We start from the raw sequence: 20,832 nt of genomic DNA on the forward strand, positions 1-20,832 counted from the left end.
CGGGAAGCTGGCAAACCCAAACCCTCTGCAGATTTAGAAGGAGGGGGGGATGGAAAATTGCTGTTTGTGTAGCCGGGATATTTGATATCTTATTTTTTTTATTCCTCCTGCCAAGTTTCTCGCTCCTTATCTCCCCCTTTGGAGCAAGGCAGCATTCCTGGAATAGCTGAGTCTGGTTGAGCAATGGTTTTTCTTGGCCGTTGGGCCCTTCTGCACCGCAAAGGCGCCGGTGGAAGGAGACTGGGGGTCTTCACCTTAATTTTCTTCGGCTTTTTGCTACAATGCTCTCTTCCTTTTTGGGACAGCATGGTGGTGAAAACCCCGAGCCTCTGGGCAAGAGGTCTGTGGGGAAATCCAGCTCAATCAATGCCTAAAACCTTCTCTTTTGCCGTCGTTGGTACTGAATCGGTGCTGTTGGGTTTTTACGGGGGCGATGGGGTAGAGCGGCACCGCTGGGGTACTAACATTTGCTCTGTTCCCCCTTTTTTTTTTTTGGCAGAAATGGCACCGAAATTGAAGAAAAAAGGGCATTCAGGACGAGAGCAGAAAAAGGTAGGAGATGCAGCATCCTTCTTATCTCACTTGAGTTGGGCTTGAATCCCCAGGGAGGTTCAGGACCGCCAGGAATGCCGGCAGAACCATCGCCAGCATGCTCGGCTGGGTCGATGCCCTCCCTGTGCTCAGCCAAAGAGGCTTTTGCTTTGCTTGGACGCTGTCCCGAGCCAGCCTGAAATTGGGGGTATGCTTGAAAGGACATTGGGAGGGCATTTCAGTGACTGGAGAGGTGTTTCAGTGACCAGGAGGGCATTTCGGTGACCAGGAGGGTGTTTCCATGCCCGGGGCAGGGTCATTTTGATGACCAGGAAGGTGTTTCAGTGACACGAAGGTGTTTTGGTAGCTCACCAGTGATTTTTTTTTTCCTCTCTCAGCATCACCACCATCACCATCAACCGGTGCAGCAGCAACCACCGCCACCGCAGCCTCCTCCGCCGCCGCAACCGCAACAGCCCCCTCCACCCCCTCCACCACCGCAGCCCTTACCGCAGCAGCCGTTACCGCCCCAGCAGCCCCCGCCACCGCCCCCGCCGCCACCTGTTCCTCAACAAGCTCCTCCACCGATGAAGTCTTCTCCTCCACCTTTCGTCCCCACGCAAGTCCCCGTCCTGGAGCACCCGCTGCCGGGGAATATGTTCGACACCATGACGCATTTCACCCAACCCATCATGCATCTTCCTCAACCAGAGATGCCACCCCATCTTCCCCAGCCACCCGAGCACAGCACTCCTCCCCACCTCAACCAGCATGCCGTGGTGTCTCCTCCAGGTGAGCGTGGCTTCCTGGGACAAGCCCGACGCGTGGTCCTTCTTCAAGGAGGATGGCATTGGGTGGGTTTTGATTCCTCCTGGAGGATGACTGGGATGGAGGAGTGGTGGGTGGGCAAGGGGAGGTTCTCCGCTCCCGATGTCCGCGGTGCCACCGTGTCCTTGCCTTTCTCCCCAGCTTTGCACAACGCTCTGCCTCAGCAGCCCTCGAGACCCAGTAACCGAGCCGCGGCGCTACCCCCGAAGCCTTCGCGTCCACCGGCTGTCTCGCCGGCCATCAGCCAGCAACCCATGCTTCCTCAACCGCCTCTGCCCCAACCTCCCCAGGTCCTGCTGGAGGACGAAGAACCTCCTCCGCCGCACCACAACCTGCCTCTGAGCACCAGCCAGATGCAGCTCTACCTTCAGCAGCTGCAAAAAGTGCAGCCGCAGACTCCTCTTCTCCCTTCAGTGAAGGTCCAGTCGCAACCGCAGCCGCCCCTGCAGCCGCCGGCTCACCCCGCGGTGCAGCAGCTGCAGCACCAGCCGCCGCCGCGGCCCATGCACATGCAACCCATGCCCTTCCCATCCCACATCCCCCAACCCCAACCTCCGCCGCAGCAACATCCACCCCCGCAACCGCCCCCGCCGCCCCCACCGCCGCAGCCGGCCAAACCGCAGCAGGTCATCCAGCATCACCCATCGCCGCGGCACCATAAGCCTGATCCCTACTCGACCGGTGAGCAGGAGCTGGGGACGGCAGTTGAGTCTACGGCTTGAGCCTAGTTGCACTGCATGATGAGGAGGCGGTATGGGGTGGTGGGGCGGTTTCCATGCGTCCTCTGAGCTCCACCAGTCCCCATTGGTAGACGATGGTGCGGAGGGAGCCCCGGTTAGCCGGAGTCTGACGTAACCGCCCGGCGAGGCCTCTTTCTGTTTCAAATCCTCAAAACTTTGAGGGTATCAGGTGTTGAAAGGTCTTGAGGATCTCAAGTTTTTGAAGATGTAGAGGTTGTCAAATCTTTGAGGAACTCGAGGATCTCAAGTTTTTGAGGATCTTGAGGACCTCGAATTTTTGAGGATCTCAAGGATCTCTACTCTTTGAGGAGCAAGGATCTCAATTTTTTGAGGATCTGAATCTCGAGGTTCTCAAATTGTCCCTTGACGATCTTGAGGTTCTCAAATCTTTGAGGAACTCAAGGATCTCAAGTTTTTTAAGATCTGGAGTGTTTCAGGATCTTGAAGTTCTCATTTCTGAGGAACTCAAGGTTCTCAAATCTTTGAAGACTTCAGGGTTCTCAAATTTTTGAGGAACTCAAGGTTCTGAAATCTTTGAAGACTTCAGGGTTCTCAAGCTTTTGAGTCTCAGCGCAGCGCTTATGTCAGAGAGCACCGGCTTAACCTTCACCGCCATCCCAGCTGGGTGCCAGCATTGAGTAGTGTCTCTCAAGGCAGCAGAGGGTCAGCTCCCTGCTCTTGGAGAAGGTCAGGCCTGTGGATGCCCTGTGAAGGTTTCCTGGTGTTTTTCGGAGTGCGCCCTCCAATAACGCAGCTGCTTGGCTGCCAGGTGGAGGAGAAGGGATGATCTGGGGATAAACCTGGTGTGACGACCCCCAGCCATCCGAGAAATTGGAGGAAGCAGCTGGGATAATGTGGCCGCAGGGCTCAGCCTTCAAGGTTGGCTTGGGAGATCCCAGATCTTCACGATGGCCGTGGGCTCAGTGGTGCCACCACCGATTTTCCAGATGGGGAACGTCTCCGGCCAGGATAACTCCAACAGTGTTGTGCTTTCAAGACCAGCCACCCATAAAACCTCTGCTGTTTGGCAAGGCCTTGCTCCTGCTTTCGTTTGGCCATGTGGTTCTCCAGGTTGTTGCCCATCAGGTCTTTGCTCCTGAAATCATCCTGCTCAGCCCCACGTGGGCATAGGCAGGAAAAAATCCCTGGATTTGAAGGGATGGAGCCAGGTGAAGGCAGGCAGCGCTTGGAGCCGCTTCTCCTGCCTGTAGAGCTGCCGAAGGCAGCTTGGTCGCGATGCCCGAGATGGCAAATTTGGACATGATGATTGCCCAAAGTGGAGCCTGCTGGCTCCTAAAAACCTCCCCATTGCTTGTAGAGCCGACATGTCCTGTGTCCGTGGCTCTGGGCAGGGAGAGGTGCAGGCAGCGGGAAGTGCAGGCAGGGCAGTGTCAGTGCTTGGGTGTCCTAGGGGAATGGCTTTACAGCTGGGAATATTGATGGACCGCCAGGAGAATGAGTAGAAGGGGTTGAATTATGGGGAGCACACCACAAACGAGCATCACCAAGGTGGGCGGGACAAGCCACCGCATGGCCTCGGAGCATCTTCTGCTCCCCGGCGTTGGCTCATGGCAGTGGTACCCGCTGGAAGGAGGTGGCTGGGGTCCGTTGGGGACATCCCAGGGCCACCACACTTCATCCAGGAAAGCAATTGTCCCACAGGGTGTTGGCGTGCGCCGATCAGCTTTTTCGGGTGATGTTTGGCGTGCCGGTGGTGACGACGGTTAACTGATTGATGCCAAACTGTTCCCAGGTCACTTGAGGGAAGCCCCTTCCCCTCTCATGATGCATTCCCCACAGATGCCGCAGTTCCAGGGTTTGGTCCACCAGTCGCCACCTCAACAAACTATCCAGCCAAAAAAACAGGTAAAAAGGAAAGCAGAGCACCAACCGGGGGGGTCCCGACCAACGGGGACCATCGTCTTCCCACCACCGGCTTGGGAGCAAGCGCCGAAAGCCCAGGGGCCGTTAGCAAGCGGTTTGCATCGGGAATTTGAGGAGGGGGGGATGAGGGAAGGGCATCACTGAACATTTCTTGACCCTTTTTTTTTCGTGGCAGGAGATGAGAGCTGCCTCCGTCGTCCAATCTCAACCCATGGTGGTGAAGGAGGAGAAGATGCATTCACCCGTCATCCGTAACGAGACCTTCAGTCCCCCGTTGCGGCAAGATCCACCAAAACACCCGGAGAGCATCAAACCGCCCGCACACATCCCGCAACGTGAGTCCGGGGACGTGCAGCTTCAGATTGTCCCCCCCAGTTTTGGTGGCAGAGACCCCATCACCCCCTATTTCAGCAGCTGAGACCCCATCACCCCCCATTTCAGTGGCTGAGAGCCCCCATTGTCCCCCATTTTGCTGGCTGAGACCCCCATCACTCCCTGCTTTGGTGGCTGAGACCTCTATCGGTTCTGCCTTGCCATGAGGCTCCTGGGGGACCCCAATAACCTCTGACGGAAGCCCCTGGTTTTTAGGGACGGAGATGAAACCCATGGAGGGGGGACGACCCGTCATTAGACCCCCGGAGCAAAACCCCCCACCGCCAGGAGTGCAGGAGAAAGATCGGCAGAAACAGGAGCCGAAAACACCCGTCGCCCCCAAAAAGGTAATGTACCCTGGCAAAAATTAGGAAAAAACCTCCCAATATTCAGAATTAAACCTCCTAAAATTAAGCAGGACCGTGTCGCTCACCTGAATCTTGGCATACGGCCAAGATTTGGTGTTTTCCACCTCCAAATTTCCCATTCGGAGATGGAAAGCGCCCGATGGAGGTTGGAGAGGTAGAAATGGGATCCCCACCAAGCTGAGGGAAGGGATGCAATCCAGAGGGACCCGGACAAGCTCCAGAAGTGGGTACGTGAGAACCTCCTGAGGTTCTACAAGGCCAAGTGCAAGGTCCCGCACCTGGGTCAGTATTGGTACAGGTTGGGGGATGAAGGGATGGAGAACAGCCCCACGGAGACAAGGACTTGAGGGTGTTGGTGGATGGAAAGCTGGATATGAGCTTGCAATGTGCACTCGCAGCCTAGAAAATCAACCGTATCCTGGGCTGTGTCAGAAGAAGCGTGGCCAGAAGGTCGAGGGAGGGGATGCTCCTCCTCCACTCTCCTGAGAACTCCCCTGGAATCCTGCATCCAGGTCTGGGGTCCTCAGGACAAGAAGGACGTGGACTTGGAGTGGGGCCAGAGAAGGCCATGAAGATGATCCAAGAGCTGGAACACGTCTCCTGGGAGGACAGGCTGAGAGCGTTGGGGTTCTTCAGCTTGCAGAAGGCTCTGGGGAGACCTTCTTGTGACTTTCTTATTAGAAAGATGGAGAAGGACTTTTTACCAAGACCTGTAGGACAAGGGGCAACAGTTTTAAACCAGAAGAGGGTAGATTTAGCTTGGACCTAAGGAAGACATTTTTTACTATGAGTGTGGTGGGACACTGAAACAGGATGTCCCAGAGAAGTTGCGGATGCCCCATCCCTGGAAGTGTTCAAGGTCAGGCTGGAGAGGGCTTTGAGCAACCTCATCTGGTGGAAGTTGTCCCCACCCATGGCAAGGGGTTGGACTGGATGACCTTTGAAGGTCCGTAACAACCTAAACCATTCTATAAAAACCTCCCTGCTCATCCAAGAGCCCTCAGAGGGGAGTTTTGCCTGGAGCCGAGCCAGGGATGGACCCAGCAGGGTCACCCACGGGTGACGCAGATCCCCCACCCCATAACGGAACATCCCCTGCAAGACCAGCCGCTGCGTACAGCAGGTTTTCACGATGCCAAGGGCATCCCAGTATAGTTCCATGCCAGCACTGGGGGCTAACCAGTCCTTGCTGGAGCTGCTCATCCCCCAGCACCCACACAGCACCAGTGGCACAGCTTCCCCGGCACTGAGGGTGGTGAGATGCTGGCAAGAGGTTGCTCAGAGGTTGAGGACGTCCCTGTTCATGGCAGGAGGGTTGGACTAGGTGACCATGAAAGGTCCCTCCCAACCCAAACCATCCTGTGATTCTCTTAAGTGGGAACGGGGAATGTGAGGTGCCGAAGGAGCCGGTCCTGCTCCCAGCATTCCCAGGAAGGGGTCAGAGCTGCCCGCTTGGCTTTGGTGGAGGAGATGACGCCTGATGTGGGTCCCACCCAGCACCGGGGAACGGAAAGGTGTTCTCCCCAGATGACACAGTGATGGGGAGCGGCTTTTTGGCAGCAGCGGGATGGGCATTTGCTGGATCAACTTCCCCCTCCCAGCTTGGCTCTTCCTAACCCACCCATCCTTCTCTCCATAGGACCTGAAAATCAAGAACATGGGTTCCTGGGCAAGCTTGGTCCAGAAACACCCCACCACTCCGTCCTCCACAGCAAAGTCCTCCAGTGACAGCTTCGAGCAGTTCAAGAGGGCAGCGCGGGAGAAGGAGGAGCGGGAGAAGGCACTGAAGGCTCAGGCGGAGCAGGTGGAAAGGGAGAAGGAGCGGCTGCGGCGGGAGCAGGAGAGGATGAGGTGAGACTGTCACCACCACCATGGGGAAGGCGTTTCGGGGTGTCTTCACCTTGGGCAAGGGCGCGGAGAGATGTGTGCTCTCGTGGCACAATCGGTGCTGGTCCATGGCATGATCCGATAGTGTGACACAAATCCGATCCGTGGCACGATCCGAGCTCTTGGCACAAATCTGATCTCATGGCATAAAACTGATCAGATGTTGTGGCACAATCCAACCTTACGGCATAAATCCGATCCCACCTTGTGGCACAAATCCGATCTAATGTGTTGCACAATCCAGTCTCTTGGCATGAATCCGACCTGATCCATGGCATGATCTGATCTCCTGGCAGGAATGCAATCTTGTGGCATAAAACTGATCTGATCTGATTTCGTGGCACAAATCCAATCCAATGGCTTGGCTTGATCTGCGCTGATCTGGTTTGTGGCACGATCCAATCTCATGGCACAAATCCAGTCCGATCTCATGGCACAAATCTAAATCTGATCCAGTCGCATGGCACAAATCCAATCCGATCTGTGGCACAATCCCATCTGGTGGCACGAATCTGATCTGATCTAGGGGAACAATCTGTGCCAGTCCGATCCGTGGCATGATGCAATCTCGTGGCACAAACCCGATCAGATCTCGTGGCACAAATCCAATCTCGTGGCATGAATCCAGTCCCATCTCATGGCACGAATCCATTCTGATCCATGGCACGATCTCTGCTGATGTGATCTGTTACACAGTCTGATCTCACGCCACAAACCTGATCAGATCTCGTGGCATGAATCCACTCTGGCAGCTCTTCTCCCCCACCACACTGTGCCGCGGTGCACCAAAACCAAGCGCTCAGCGCCAGACATGCCCATCCCCTGGCCGTTAATGGCATTTGCCCTGTGTCGACACCATGGTGTCGGGGAGCAAACTGGGACCAGACCTTGCTGTGGCGAGGGGTTGCATGAGGTTCCCGGCGCCTGACAGCATCTCCCGGCGTTTTTTGGCAGGAGCCGGGAGGACGAGGACGCCATGGAGCAGGCGCGCCGGGTGCACGAGGAGGTGCGGCGACGCCAGGAGCAGCAGCAGCAGCAGCAGCAGCAGCAGCAGCAGCAGCAGCAGCAACAGCAACAGCAAGTGTCGGCGGCAGCGGCGGCAGCGCCCCAAGCCCAGAGCTCACAGCCCCAATCCTCCCAATCCATGTTGGATCAGCAGCGGGAGATGGCCAGGAAGCGGGAACAGGAACGGAGGCGCCGGGAAGCGGTGAGTGGGGAAACCGGGGCGGCTCCTGCCCTGAAATTAAGAGGGATGGTGAAAAATATGCGGGGATGCTAAAAAAACCTCCCCCAAAATCGCCGGGGAAGGCAAAAAATCCTCGGTGAAGTCAAAAAAAAATGGGCAGGGATTCTGAAACATCCCTTGGGAAGCAAAAAAATCCATAGGGATGCCCATAAATCCCCAGGGAAGCTGAAAAAGCCCTGGGGATGCGGGAAAATCCTTGGAGATGCTGAAAAATGCCTGAGGATGCAGAAAATTCTGTGGGTAAGCCCAGAAAATCAAAGGGGATGCTGAAAAATCTTGGGGATGCTGTGAAACCCGCAGGGACACCAACAAATCCCTGGAGATCCTGAAAAATCCTTGGGGATGCTGAAAAATCCACACGGATTCAAAAAAATCCCCAGAGAAACCCAGAATCCCTGGGGAAGCCAAAAAAATCCCTGGGAATGCTGAAAAAAGTCTTGGAAATGCTGAAAAATCCTCAGGGATGCCAAAAAATCCCCAGGGATGCTGAAAAGTCCCAGGGGATGCAAAAGAAAAAAACCAGCCCTCTGAGGATGCTGAGAAATCCCTGGAGATGACAAAAATAATCCTGGCAATGCCGAAAAATCCCTTGGGATGCTCAAAAGTCCCCGGAGATGCCAAAAAATCCCTGAGGATGCCAAAAAAAGTTTCTGGGGATGTGGAAAAAACCCCAGGGATGCTGAAAAAAATCCTCAGAAGCACCAAAAAATCCCCAGGGATCCCCCAAAAATTCCTGGGAGTGCTCAGAAGTCCCCAGGGATGCTGAAAAATCCTGTGAATGCCAAAAAATTCCTGAGAATGCTGAAAAAATCCTGGGAATGCAAAAAACAAATCCCTTGAATGACAAAACAATATCCTGGCAATACAAAAAAGAAATCTCAAGAATGCTAAAAAATTCCATGGAATGCCAAAAAAATTTCCAGGAATGCCAAAAAAATCTCAGGAATGCCAAAAAATTCCCAGGAAGGCCAGAAAAATTCCTGAGAATGCAAAAAAAATGCTAGGAATGCAAAAAACCCCCACACTCATTCAATGCAAAAAAATAACCTGAGATTGCAATAAAAATGTCAGGAATGCTGAAAAATTCCATGGAATGCCCAAAAAAAATTGAGGAATGCTGAAAAAATCTCAGGAATGCCAAGAAATTCCCAGGAAGGCCAAAAAAAAATCCTGCAAATGCCAAGAAAGCCCCTGAGAATGCAAAAAAAAATCTCAGGAATGCTGAAAAATTCTGTTGAACGCCCCCAGAAATGTCCAGGAATGCCAAAAAAATCTCGGGAAGGCCAAAAAATTCCCAAGAATCCCCAAAAAAATCTCTTTTCCCTTCTCTTGCAGATGGCCGCGACGATCGACATGAATTTCCAGAGCGATTTACTGGCAATATTCGAAGAAAACCTTTTCTAACGGCGCCCGGAGGTTTTGGGTTCTTTTCCTCCCGATTTGACTCTTTCAAAAAAACAAAAAACAACAAAAAAAAAAACACAAAAAAAAATTCTCCTTTTTTTTCCCCTCCCCCGGCAAAAAAAACACAAAACAAAACAAAAAAACAACAAAAAAAAAAGCTTCGGACTCTCCGTTAAGTGTTAAAAAAATAAAAAATATCCGGGATCGGGATCGTCCCGCATGTACCGACCGGCGCCAGGATGGGTGGGGGCTGCCTTCCCCCCCCCCCGGGAATTTCGGGGGTTTTTTCCTTCTTTTTTTTCCTCATTTTGGGGTGTTTTTTCCCCTCTTTTCACACCGGAAAAAAAAAAGAAAAAGGAAAAAATGAAATCCCAATGAAAAAAAGAAATTCCGGCCGCGAAACCGCCGGGAAAAGGTGCCCCCACCCCTTCCCCCCCACTTTATTCACTGTATATTCTGGAATTTTTTTTTTTTTTTGGTCTTTTTCACCTATTTTGGGGTTTTTCGTGATCAAAATGTGCGGCGGCGGCGGCGGTGGCAAGACGGGCGCTTCGAAATAAACCCGAGTTTTGGATGGTTTTTTTTTATTTTTTGGGCCTTTCGGGAGAAAATGTGGGCGTCCGGGAGGAGAAGGGGGAGGGGGAGCGGGGAGTGGGGGTGGGGGAGGGGTGCTGGGGGCGGGGGGTGGGGGAGGGGAGCCGCCCGGATCCCCGCCCCACCCCGCCCAGGCTTTTGGGGTAAATTCTTCACCCTTTCTTTTTGCTTTTTTCCTCCTTTTTTCCCTCCTTTTAAAATGTATTTTCTTTTTTTTTTCCTTTTTTTGTCTTCTTTCCTCCTTTTTCCCTCTAGAATTTTTTTCTTCTCTCCTCTTTTCCCTTTTTTGTCTCCATTTTTTCTTTTTTCTCTTTATTTTTCTCCTTTTTGTTTTTTCCGTTCTACTTTTTTCCTTTCTTTTTCTCCTTTTTTCTTTTTCTCCTTTCTCTTCTTTTTTTTCTGTCCATTATTTTTTCTTCTCTGTTTTTCTCCTTTTTTCTCTTTTTTTACTTTTCTCTTTTTTCTTCACTTTTTTCTACCTTTTTTCTCCCTTTTTTCCCCCTTTCCCCTCCCTCCACCCCCCAGCACAGCCTACCCCCCCCCCCCGGTTCAACCTTTTTCTCCCTTTTTACCCCCAAAAGCCGCCGGTTTCTTTTTTATTATTATTATTTTAATTATTTTTTTTTCCCCACTTTCCTTGGGTTGATTTTTAAAAAAAAACAAACAAAAAAAAAAACCAAAAGAAAAAAATTTTTTTCATTTTCAAAAATCTTGCAAAATCTCCAGGTTTTTCGAGCGGGGGTGGGGGCGGACGCCCCTTCCCCCCCCTTAATTTTATTATTATTATTATTATTATTATTTTTTGATTCCATTCCCAGTCGGTGCCATAACCCCTTCCCCCCGCCCCTCCCCTGTTCCCAGCGGGATCCGCTCCGGAGCCGTCGGTCGGTTTTTTCCTTTCTTCCCGTGCAAACGCAGTTGGGTCTGTGCCGATCATGGAATAAACGCAGCTCTTTGGGTTTTTTAAAAAAAATCGCCCGTTTTCGCCCCGTTTCTTTGACCTCCCCTCCCCCCACCACCCCAGTGCGCTGCCCGGGGGGAGGGGAGGACCCTGGGGTGGGGGAGGGGAGGAGGGATTGGGGGGGGGCACCCATGGGTGCTGGGGCCGCCCATCCCCCACTCGGAGGAGGGGGGGGGGGGGCGCTGTCCCTGCCCAGCCCAGGGGCGTCGCCTGGCGTGCCCCACCCCCCTTTGGGTGCCGCCCCCCCCTTTAAAACAGTAAAATTGAACCCGCGCAATGTAATTTTTGAATTTGAACTTGAAAACTACAGTTTACGGTTTCAAAATTATTGGAAGTTAGATTTTAGGTCGAATTTTCAAATTTAATTTTCAGTTTAAAATTGGGTTATAGGTGCGAAACGCAATGCTTAATGTTAAATTTTAAATGTTGATGGTGCAAATATTTAACTTTAAAATCAAAAATTGAATTTTCCATTTTAAAAGATACTAAAAGATGAGGTTTACATTTAAATATTTTTCATTTTAACTTTGGGATTGACAATGAACTTTCAAACTTCAAAATTGAAAATGACAATTTCAAGTTTAAAAACAGTAAAAGCTCAATTTTCCAATTTAAGATTTTTTCGGTTTAACTTTCAAATTTAAAATCTAAATGTTAACATTTTAATTGAAAACTTAAAACTGAGCAAATTTGGGGGTTTATAATTTTGTTGTTATTATAGTAATAGTTGGCAGTAGTAGTAGTAGTATCCTTATTACTGTTAGTAAATCGGGGGTGTCCTCGGAGCTGCAAAATAAATTCCACCGGATCCTAAATAATTCAGGATTATCAGTGATACAGGATCGGGTTATAGAAAGTCTTACAAATTCTTTGCAAGTCTTAGAAATTCTGAGCAAGTCTTAGAAATCCTTCGTAAATCTGAGCAGATCTTAGAAATTCTGAGCAATTTGGAGTAATTCTGGGGAATTCTTAGAAATTCTCAGCAACTGGTAGAAATTCTGGGCGATTCTTAGTCTTGGCAATACTTAGAAATTCTTGGGAATTCTTAGAAATTATCAGAAATTCGTAGACATTCTCAGCAATTTGTAGAAATTCTCAGCGATTCTAGGAAATTCTTTGAGAATCTCAGTAATTCTTAGAATTTTTTTGAAATTCTTAGAAATTTTTCCAAATTCTTAGAAATTTTCCAAAAATCTTAGAAAATTTTAGAAATTCTTAGAAAATTTTAGAAATTCTTAGACATTTTTAGAACTTTTGAGATCCCGGCTGGGTTCCAGCGCTCCCCCCTCGGGGGGGGATCAGGGTCCCGTCCCCCCTCCCCCACCCAGCCTCGCCAGCGGTGGGGGGAGGGGCGGCCGGGGAGGCCTACTCGGCAGGGGAGGGGGGTGAAAAGGGGGGGGGAGACTAAACAGGGCAAAAAACCCGACAAATTAAAGGGGGGGAGGTAAAAAGGAGGGGGAAAGGTTGAAAAAAGGAGACGGAGATAAAAGTAGAAAAAAGGCAAGAAAGGCCAAAAAAGTCCCAAAAAAGGGCAAGGAAGGGGGGAAAAAAGGCAAAGGAGAGGGGAAAGGAAAAAAAAAAAAAAGGGCACGAAAAGAGGCAAAAGCAAAAAAATGTTCAAAAGAAAAAAAAAAGGGGGGAAATGGCCTCAACAAGGGCAAAAAAAGGGAAAAAAATGGGGGCGAAAGGCCCCAAAAGGGAAAAAGAAGGCCCGCGCCGCCCCTCCCCCCACGTGACCCCCGCCCCTTCCCCCGCGGCTTTTTTTCCTCCTTCCCCTCCCTCCGCGCTCTCATTGGTCTCCGCCCGCCTGGCACCGCCCCTTCCCTCCCCCGCTCCCGGCGCCGACCAATAGGCGGGAAGGGGGCGGGGCCGGTCGCGGCCGAGCTCGGGCGGGAGGAGGAAGCGGCGCGAGAAGGTCGGGCGGGGGGGGGGGGGGGGGGGGGGCGGTGACAGGGACCCCCCGTGTCGCGACAGCCCTGTGAGGGGGACACCCCCCCCACCTCCCGTGACAGGAATCCCCGGTGACAAGGAGACCCCAATGTCACGACAGCCTGTGGACGGGGGACGGGGACACCCCGGTGTCGGGACACGGCCGGGACAGGGACGCTGAGGTGACGGGACGCTGAGGTGACAAGGACACCCCCGTGACAGGACACCCCAGGATCGGGACCCCCAGCGACAGGGACCCCCGGTGACTGGGACACTGTGGTGATGGGACACCCCAGTGACAGGGACACACTGGTGACAGGGACCCCCCGTGACAGGACACTCCAGGATCGGGACCCCCAGGGACAGGGACACCCCCGTGACAGGACACCCCAGGATCGGGACACCCAGTGACTGGAACACTGTGGTGATGGGACACCCCAGTGACAGGGACACACTGGTGACAGGGACCCCCAGTGACAGGACACCCCCGTGACAGGACACCCCAGGATTGGGACCCTCTGGTGACAGGGACACCCCTGTGACAGGACACCCTATTGACAGGGACACACTGGTGACAGGGACCCCCAGTGACAGGACACCCCCGTGACAGGACCCCCCAGGATCGGGACCCGCTGGTGACAGGGACACCCCTGTGACAGGGACGCTGTGGTGATGGGACACCCCAGTGACAGGGACCCCCTGGTAACACGGACCCCCCCGGTGACAAGGAACCCCCAGTGATGGGACCCTGGTGCCGCGGCCACCCCGGGGGTGGGACGTGGTGGTGACGGGGACACCTGCCCAAATGGGGCCACCCTGCTGAGGTGGCACCTCAGGGGTAGGACGTGGTGGTGGCCGGTGACGGTGACACCTTGATGGTGACACCCTGATGACAGGGCGGGCTGGTGACGCACGACCCAGAAATAGGCCACCATGGGGACAACGGGGCCACCATAGGGAGGGGACACCTTGGTGACACGGCACCTTAGGTGACATGGGGTGGGGTGTCCGCAGGGACACCCTGGTCACCCTTGCTGATGGGACATGTTGGTGCTGGGTCACCCTGGTGACATGGCCACCATGGGGATGGGACCACCATGGTGACATGGCCACCCTGGTGACGTGAGACCCTGGTGATGGGGGCCACCGCAGGGATGGGACACCATGGTGATGTGGCACCCTGGTGACATGGCCACCATGGTGCTGGGCCGTCCTGGTGACATGGTCCCCAGAAATGGGCCATCCCAGTGACATGGCAATCTGGTGACATGGCACCTTGGTGACATGGCCAACCTGGGGATGGGACCACCGTGGGGATGGGACAACCATGGTGACATGGCACCTTGGTGACGGGGCCACCCTGGTGATGGGGCCACCATGGGCATGGGACAGCCATGGTGATGTGGCACCTTGGTGATGGGGCCACCCTGGTGATGGGGCCACCGTGGGCATGGGCCACCCTGGTGACATGGCCACCCTGGGGATGGGGCCACCATGGGGATGGGCCACTCTAGTGACACAGCCACCACGGGGATGTGCCACCGTGACATTGGGCCACCGTGGTGACAGGGACACCCCATGGAGAGGCCGCCCTGATGACATGACACCCTAACGACCTGGCCACCATGCCGTGGCCAACCTGGTGACACGTGTGTGTGTCCCCCAGGTGACACATCATGCTCCTGTCCCTCTGCTCGCTGCTGCTGGCACCCACCCGGCTACTGCTGGCCCTCTGCCGCCTGGTGGCCCGCCTGGGGGTGACGGTGGCCGCAGTGGTCGCGGGGGTGGCCTACGGGCTGTGGGGTTTGGGGGTGCTGCTACGTCGGGGACCCTGCGAGACTTTTCGGTGGCGGGTGAGGGACCGTCCCCCCCCCGGCTTGGCTGATGGCACTTTTGGGGAGCACCGATACCTGCACCTCAAGGTGGGGGGGGGATGACACATGGGGGGGCTTCTAGGGGTGTCCTGAGGGGTTTTGGGGGCTTGGGGGGGATCTGGGGGTGCTGGGGGGGTTAAGGGGTGCTGGGGGGGGGCAGGGGGGGCTTTGAGGGGGTTCTGGGGTCCTGGGGGGGTCCTTGGGGGGGTCTTGAGGTCCTGGAGGGTTTGGGGGGGAGTCAGGGAGGGGTCTGGGGGTCTGGGGAGGGTTTGGGGGGGAGTCAGGGAGGGGTCTGGGGGGGGGGTTGGGGGTTGCTGGGGGGTCTTTGAGGGGGTTCTGGTGGTCCTGGGAGGGTCTTGGGGGGTCCTTGGGAGGGTTCTTGAGGTCCTGGGGGGGCTCAGGGGGGTCTGGGGGTCCTGGGGGGGTCTTGGGGGGCTCGGGGGGGTCTTGGGAGGTTCAAAGAGGTTTTCGGGGGGTCTTTGGCACTCAGGAGGATCCTGGTGGAAACTGGGGGGGTTTGGAGGCTCGGGGGGGCTTTTGGGGGGGTCTTTGGGGGGCAGCAGGGAAATTGGGGTGCTGGGGGAGGCAAGCTGCTCAGTGGGGACCTGCTGGTGGGACAACTTGGGGGGCTCTATGTGATCTGTAAGGGGGGGGAGATTTGGGGGTTCGGGAAGGGGCGTTATGGGGGGGGGGTATGTTGGGGTGGGGCCACCCTACTGATGTCCGTGTCTCCCCCCCTCCAGGACTCGGGGCTGCAGCTCCACTACGTCACCCGGGGTCCCACCACGGCCCCTTTGATGTTGCTTCTCCACGGCTTCCCCCAAAACTGGTGGGTGTCACCAAGGGCGGGGTGCTGGGGGGGGGACGGGGACGGACACTGAGTGTCACCGGTGTGTCACCCGTCCTCAGCGTCACCGTTAGGTTCTTCCTTCTCAGGTTTTGCTGGAGGTATCTGCTGCAGGAATTTGGCACCAAGTACCGGGTGGTGGCATTGGATCTTCGTGGTTACGGAGCTTCGGAAAAGCCACCGGGCAAGGACAATTACCAGCTGGAGATCCTACTGGAGGACATCCGCCAGGTCATCGAGGTCTTGGGGACACCCAACAGCCACGAGGAGGTGACGTCGAGCAGCGGCGTCACCACAACGTCCCCCAAATGTATCTTGGTGGGACACGACTGGGGAGGAATTCTCGCTTGGGAGTTTGCCGCCAGTCATCCGGTCATGGTGGAGAAGTTGGTCATCATGGGTGCTCCTCACCGGAGCGTCATGAAGGGTAATGGGTGGCTTCTTGGGGACAGGGTGGGGCACCCGGCAGCTGGATTGGGCCACGGTCACGCCGGGGATGAGTGCTGGTTCTCACGGAGGTGCTGTGGGGTTCCACCTGGTGGGGTGGCGTGGCGTAGCGTGGCACGGTTCTCGTGGCTGTGCCGTGCTGCCATGGGGTCATTGGGTGCCATCTGTCGTGGCCATGCCACCGGGTGCCCTCTCTCATGGCCACCCTGTTGGGTGTCATCTCTCATGACCATGCCGTTGGGTGCCATCTGTCGTGGCCATGCCGTTGGGTGCCATCTTCCATGACCATGCCGTTGGGTGCCACCTCTCATGGCCACCCTGTTGGGTGCCATCTCCCATGATCATGCCGTTGGGTGCCACCTCTCATGGCCACCCTGTTGGGTGCCGTCTCCCATGGTCATGCCGTTGGGTGCCACCTCTCATGGCCACCCTGTTGGGTGTCATCTCTCATGACCATGCCATTGGGTGCCATCTTCCACGACCATGCCGTTGGGTGCCACCTCTCATGGCCACCCTGTTGGGTGCCATCTCCCATGATCATGCCGTTGGGTGCCACTTCTCATGGCCACCCTCTTGGGTGCCATCTCCCATGGTCATGCCGTTGGGTGCCCTCTCTCATGGCCACCCTGTTGGGTGTCATCTCTCATGACCATGCCGTTGGGTGCCATCTGTCATGGCCATGCCATTGGGTGCCATCTTCCACGACCATGCCGTTGGGTGCCACCTCTCATGGCCACCCTCTTGGGTGCCATCTCCCATGATCATGCCGTTGGGTGCCACCTCTCATGGCCACCCTCTTGGGTGCCATCCCTCATGGCCACAACCATCAGGTGCCATCTCTTGTGGTGGTCCCACCAGGCACCGTCCCCTCCCATTGGCCAGGTCTGGGACCCCCGCGCGGTGGCCGCTGACACCCGTGTCCCTCTCCCGGCGCAGGTTTCGCCATCTGCCACCCCTCCCAGCTCATCCGTTCCAGCTACATCTTCTCTTCCAGTTGCCCTGGCTGCCTGAGCTCCTCCTCTCCTTGGCGGACTTCGAGGTGAGGCCCCATCCCCACGTCTCCGTGTCCCCGCGTTGTCCCCTCGGGTGCTCCGTGCCACCTTCTACACCCAAGAAGCTCCTCAAGAACCATTTGAGGAGCAATAACCAACACCCCCCACCCCCCCAAGATGTGGAGCGAGGTGTCGTGCATGTCCCCCCTCCCGCCAGGGCCTTGTTCCCAATTTTGGGGTGGTGACCTCACCCAGACCTCCTGTCTTCCTCGGTGACCCCGTAGCTGGTGAAGACCGTCTTGACGGGACCTCGGACGAGGATCCAGAATCCGCTGTGGCAGTTGACGGAGCAGGAGGTGGACGCCTACCTCTACAGCCTCTCCCAAACCGGGGGGGTTGACCCCCCCCCATCAACTACTACCGGAACCTCTTCCGGTAGGTGGGGGTTGGGGTGCCAAGGTTGGGTGCTGTTGGGTTGGGTTTTGTGGGTTGGGTGCTCCTGGTTGGGGTGCTGGTGTTGGTGGGATGCCATTGAGGTTCTCAGGTTTGGGATGATCCCAGTTGGGTGCTGTTGGGTTGGGTGTTGCGGGCTGGGTGCTCCTGGTTGGGGTGTTGGTGGGATCCCGTTGAGGTTCTCAGGTTTGGGATGATCCCAGTTGGGTGCTGTTGGGTTGGTTGTTGCGGGCTGGGTGCTCCTGGTTGGGGTGTTGGTGTTGGTGGGATCCCATTGAGGTGCTCCCGTTTGGGATGTTCCCGGTTGGGTGCTTTCATTTTGGGTGCTTCTACTTGGGTGCTTCCGATTGGGCTGATCCCATTGGGGGTGCTCCTGTTTTGGGGTCCACCCATTGGGCTGCTCCCATTTGGGGTGCTGCCTTTTTTGGTGCCCCCATTTGGGGTGCTCCCACTGGAGTTCTCCATGTTGGTGTTCTCCATGTTGGGGTGCTCCATTTTGGGTCCTCCACTGTGGGGTGCTCCCATTGAGGTTCTCCGTGTTGGGGTTCTCCACACTGGGGTTCTCCTATTGGGGTGCCCCCCATTTGGGTGCTCCCCTTGGAGTCCTCCATGTTGGGGTGCTCCATTTTGGGTCCTCCATTTTGGGGTGCTCCCATTTGGGTGCTCCCCTTGGGGTCCTCCATTTTGGGGTCCTCCATGTTGGGGTGCTCCCATTGAGGTTCTCCACATTGAAGTTCTCCCATTGGGGTGCCCCCCCACCGGATTTGGGTGCTCCCCGCTGACCCCTCCCCTCCTTCCTTTCCCCCCCGACCCCCCCCCACCCCAGGGACACCCCGATCCCGTGCGAGCCCCCCCCCCAATGCCCACCCTCCTGCTGTGGGGCACCCACGACGCCTTCCTGGACGCCCGCCTGGTGCCCTGCCTGCACCACTGCCTGCGCCCAACCGCCCGCATCTGCCTGCTGCCCGGCGCCAGCCATTGGCTGCCCGAGGACCAGCCCCGCCCCCTCGCCCGCCTACTGGATGACTTCCTGGGTGGGGGGGACCACCACCACCCATAGCAGCACCCATGGGTGCTCCCTCAACTTTGGGGTGCTGGTGGTGGGGACGGGCTGGGGATGGGGAAGGGAGCTGGTGGGGTTGGGGGACATCTGGGTGGGGACCTCGACATCTGGATGGGGCCCCAACATCTGGGGGGGGGGGCGTGGTGGTTGGGTGGGGGCCCAACATCTGGGGAGGGGGACCCTCAACATTTGGGAGGGGACCTCAACATCTGGGTGGACACCTTGGTATTTGGTAGGGACCCCAACATCTGGGTGGGGACCCCAACGTCTTGAGGGGGGGGCGGCATGGTGGGTGGGTGAGGACCCCAACGTCTGGGTGGGGGCCCCCCCAACATTTGGGAGGGGACCTCAACATCTGGGTGGACACCTTGGTATTTGGTAGGGACCCCAACATCTGGGCGGGGACCCCAACATCTTGGGGGGGGGCATGGTGGGTGGGTGAGGACCCCAACATCTGGGTGGGGGCCCCAACAATCTGGATGGGGACCCCAACATCTGGGTGAGGGGGGGTGGTTGGGTGAGGAACCCATGAACATCTGGGTGGGGGCCCCAAGGTCAAGGTGGAGATCCAACATCCGGGTGGAGACCCCAACATCTGGATGGAGACCCCAACCTCTGGACGGACACTTTGGCACGCGGTGGGGACCCCAGCATCTGGGTGAGGACCCCGACATCTGGATGGGGACCCTGGTGTCCGGGTGGGCACCCCAACCCCTGGGTGGGCACCCCGACATCTGGCCGGTGACCCCAACATCTGGCGGGGTCCCCAGCGCCCCCTGTGCCCTGAATAAAGTTGGGTGTCGGCAGCGGGTGGGTGCCTTTGGGGGGGAGGGGACGCGTGGGGATGCCCCTCCCCCACCCCGCGGGGACCCCGGTGTCGCGGGGTGGGGCGGGAGGGGGACCCGAGGGGACGGGGAGGTGGCAGTGGGTGGGTGCGGGAGGACGGGCACCCGTGGGGGACAGCCCTGGGGGGCTGGTGCCAGCACCCACGGGTGCCAGGAGAAGGTCCCGAGTGGCACCGCCAGCACCCACGGGTGACAGTGCCAGGTCACGGGTGACGACAGTGCCAGCACCCACGGGTGACAGTGCTGACCCTGGGTGACAGTGCCAGCACCCACGGGTGACCGTTTGAGGCCGCAGTGCCAGCACCCACGGGTGCCAGCGCCCAAGCCGAGCCACAGGAATGTTCCCCAGCGACTTTTTTTTTTTTTTTTTTTTTTTTTTTTTTTTTGGGGGGGGGGGGGTGTAAAACCAGAAAAAACCCGCCGCGGTGGGGGAGGGGCGGCGTCCGGCCGCCTGGGTCCCTCCGGTGTGGGGGGGGGGGGGCGTCTGTGCCCGGACTCTGGGTGCCCCCGCCCGGGGCCCCCTCGCTGGCGCGAGGCCCTGCAGCTGCTGGGGGGGGGGGGGGGGAAGGGTGGGGGAGGGGAGGGGGCAACAGCTGCATGCCCCTCCCCCACCCAGGGCTCCGGGCCGGGGGCCCAGTGGAGGGGCAGTGGGCTGGGGGGGGGGGGGGGGGGCTGAGCACCCAAGGATGGGTGCTGGGGGGGGGGGGCTGAGCACCCAAAGTAGGGTGCTGAGGGGCTCAGCACCCCCGTGTAGGGATCCGTGGGGCTGAGCACCCACACGCGGGGTGCTGAGCACCCAGGTGCTGAGCACTCTGGGGCTGAGCACCCACAGAAGTGGGGGGCTGAGCCCCCCTCCCTCTAGACTGGGACCCCCCCCCCCCCCCCCTTTTCCCAAGTCCCCGCTGGGGGCCGGGTCCCGCCCCGCCTGGGCGTGGCCGCGGGGGCGTGGCCTCGGCCTCCTGCCCCCGCCCCTTTGTGGGCGTGTCCCCGGGGCGAAGGGGGCGTGTCCCCGGCCGGGGTCGCCCGTCGCCGTCCGAGCCGGGGCCGGGCCCCGCTGCCGCCGCCATGGGGGGGGGGGGGGGAGCGGGCTCGGGGGGGCACCCGAGGGTGGGGGGGGGCCGGGGGGGGGGGGCAGGGGACCCCCCCGGCCTCGGGGAGACCCCGCTGCTGCCGCTGCTGCTGCTGCTGCTGCTGCCGCTCGGGGCGGCGGCAGGTGAGATGGGGGGGGTAAATTTGGGGAGGGGGGGGGGGCTAAGAGGGAGGGGGGGACTGGGTCCGGACTAAGGGGGGGGGGACGGGACTGGGAGGGAGGAATTTGGGGGGGGGGGATTTGGGGGGAGTCATTGGCGGGGGGGTTGGTGCTGAGTTAAGAAGAAGCGGGCTGAGGCGGGACGAACCGAGTTAAACCGGGTCGGGTTGAGTCGCGTTAAGTCGAGTTAAGTCGCGTTGAGTCGAGTTGAGTCGAGTTAAGTCGAGTTGAGTCGAGTTAAGTCGCGTTGAGTTGGGTTAAGTCGAGTTGAGTCGAGTTGAATTGCGCTAAGTCGAGTTAAGTCGAGTTGAGCTGGGT

The 20,832-nt window shown here is 57.1% G+C and overlaps 2 protein-coding genes across 12 annotated transcripts in view; both read left to right on the plus strand.

Annotated features, from left to right (window-relative positions):
- Positions 1-9,839, plus strand: part of BRD4 (bromodomain containing 4) — a 74,160-nt gene extending 64,321 nt beyond the window's left edge. For 7 of the 8 annotated variants that reach the window (XM_049810261.1, XM_049810262.1, XM_049810258.1 and 4 more), the window contains 9 exons: positions 500-552; positions 930-1,323; positions 1,501-2,040; positions 3,853-3,965; positions 4,159-4,318; positions 4,572-4,702; positions 6,363-6,574; positions 7,565-7,817; positions 9,192-9,839. In XM_049810261.1, coding sequence (XP_049666218.1) covers positions 500-552; positions 930-1,323; positions 1,501-2,040; positions 3,853-3,965; positions 4,159-4,318; positions 4,572-4,702; positions 6,363-6,574; positions 7,565-7,817; positions 9,192-9,260 — 1,925 coding nt within the window. In that variant the 3' untranslated portion in view covers positions 9,261-9,839. The remainder of the gene's footprint in view (positions 1-499; positions 553-929; positions 1,324-1,500; positions 2,041-3,852; positions 3,966-4,158; positions 4,319-4,571; positions 4,703-6,362; positions 6,575-7,564; positions 7,818-9,191) is intronic. The other variant, XM_049810263.1, reaches the window with a different exon arrangement.
- A 2,856-nt stretch (positions 9,840-12,695) lies between these two features.
- EPHX3 (epoxide hydrolase 3) lies at positions 12,696-19,218 on the plus strand. Of its 4 annotated transcripts, XM_049810283.1 has the most exons (8): positions 13,360-13,446; positions 14,411-14,666; positions 15,362-15,447; positions 15,555-15,892; positions 16,849-16,951; positions 17,189-17,339; positions 18,184-18,391; positions 18,975-19,218. In XM_049810283.1, exons 2-6 carry the CDS (start codon positions 14,421-14,423, stop codon positions 17,193-17,195), a joined length of 780 nt encoding a protein of 259 aa, XP_049666240.1. In that variant the 5' UTR covers positions 13,360-13,446; positions 14,411-14,420; the 3' UTR covers positions 17,196-17,339; positions 18,184-18,391; positions 18,975-19,218. The 4 variants fall into 4 exon arrangements, with proteins under 4 accessions (XP_049666242.1, XP_049666239.1, XP_049666241.1 ...); XM_049810285.1 differs by lacking the exons at positions 13,360-13,446; positions 18,975-19,218 and adding an exon at positions 12,696-12,730 and having other exon boundaries at positions 18,184-18,677; XM_049810282.1 differs by lacking the exons at positions 13,360-13,446; positions 18,975-19,218 and adding an exon at positions 12,758-12,942 and having other exon boundaries at positions 18,184-18,677.
- Positions 19,219-20,832: the final 1,614 nt, after the last annotated feature.

This window comes from Accipiter gentilis, chromosome 9 (assembly GCF_929443795.1).
Source record: "Accipiter gentilis chromosome 9, bAccGen1.1, whole genome shotgun sequence".
In the NCBI taxonomy this organism is placed as follows: domain Eukaryota; kingdom Metazoa; phylum Chordata; class Aves; order Accipitriformes; family Accipitridae; genus Astur; species Astur gentilis.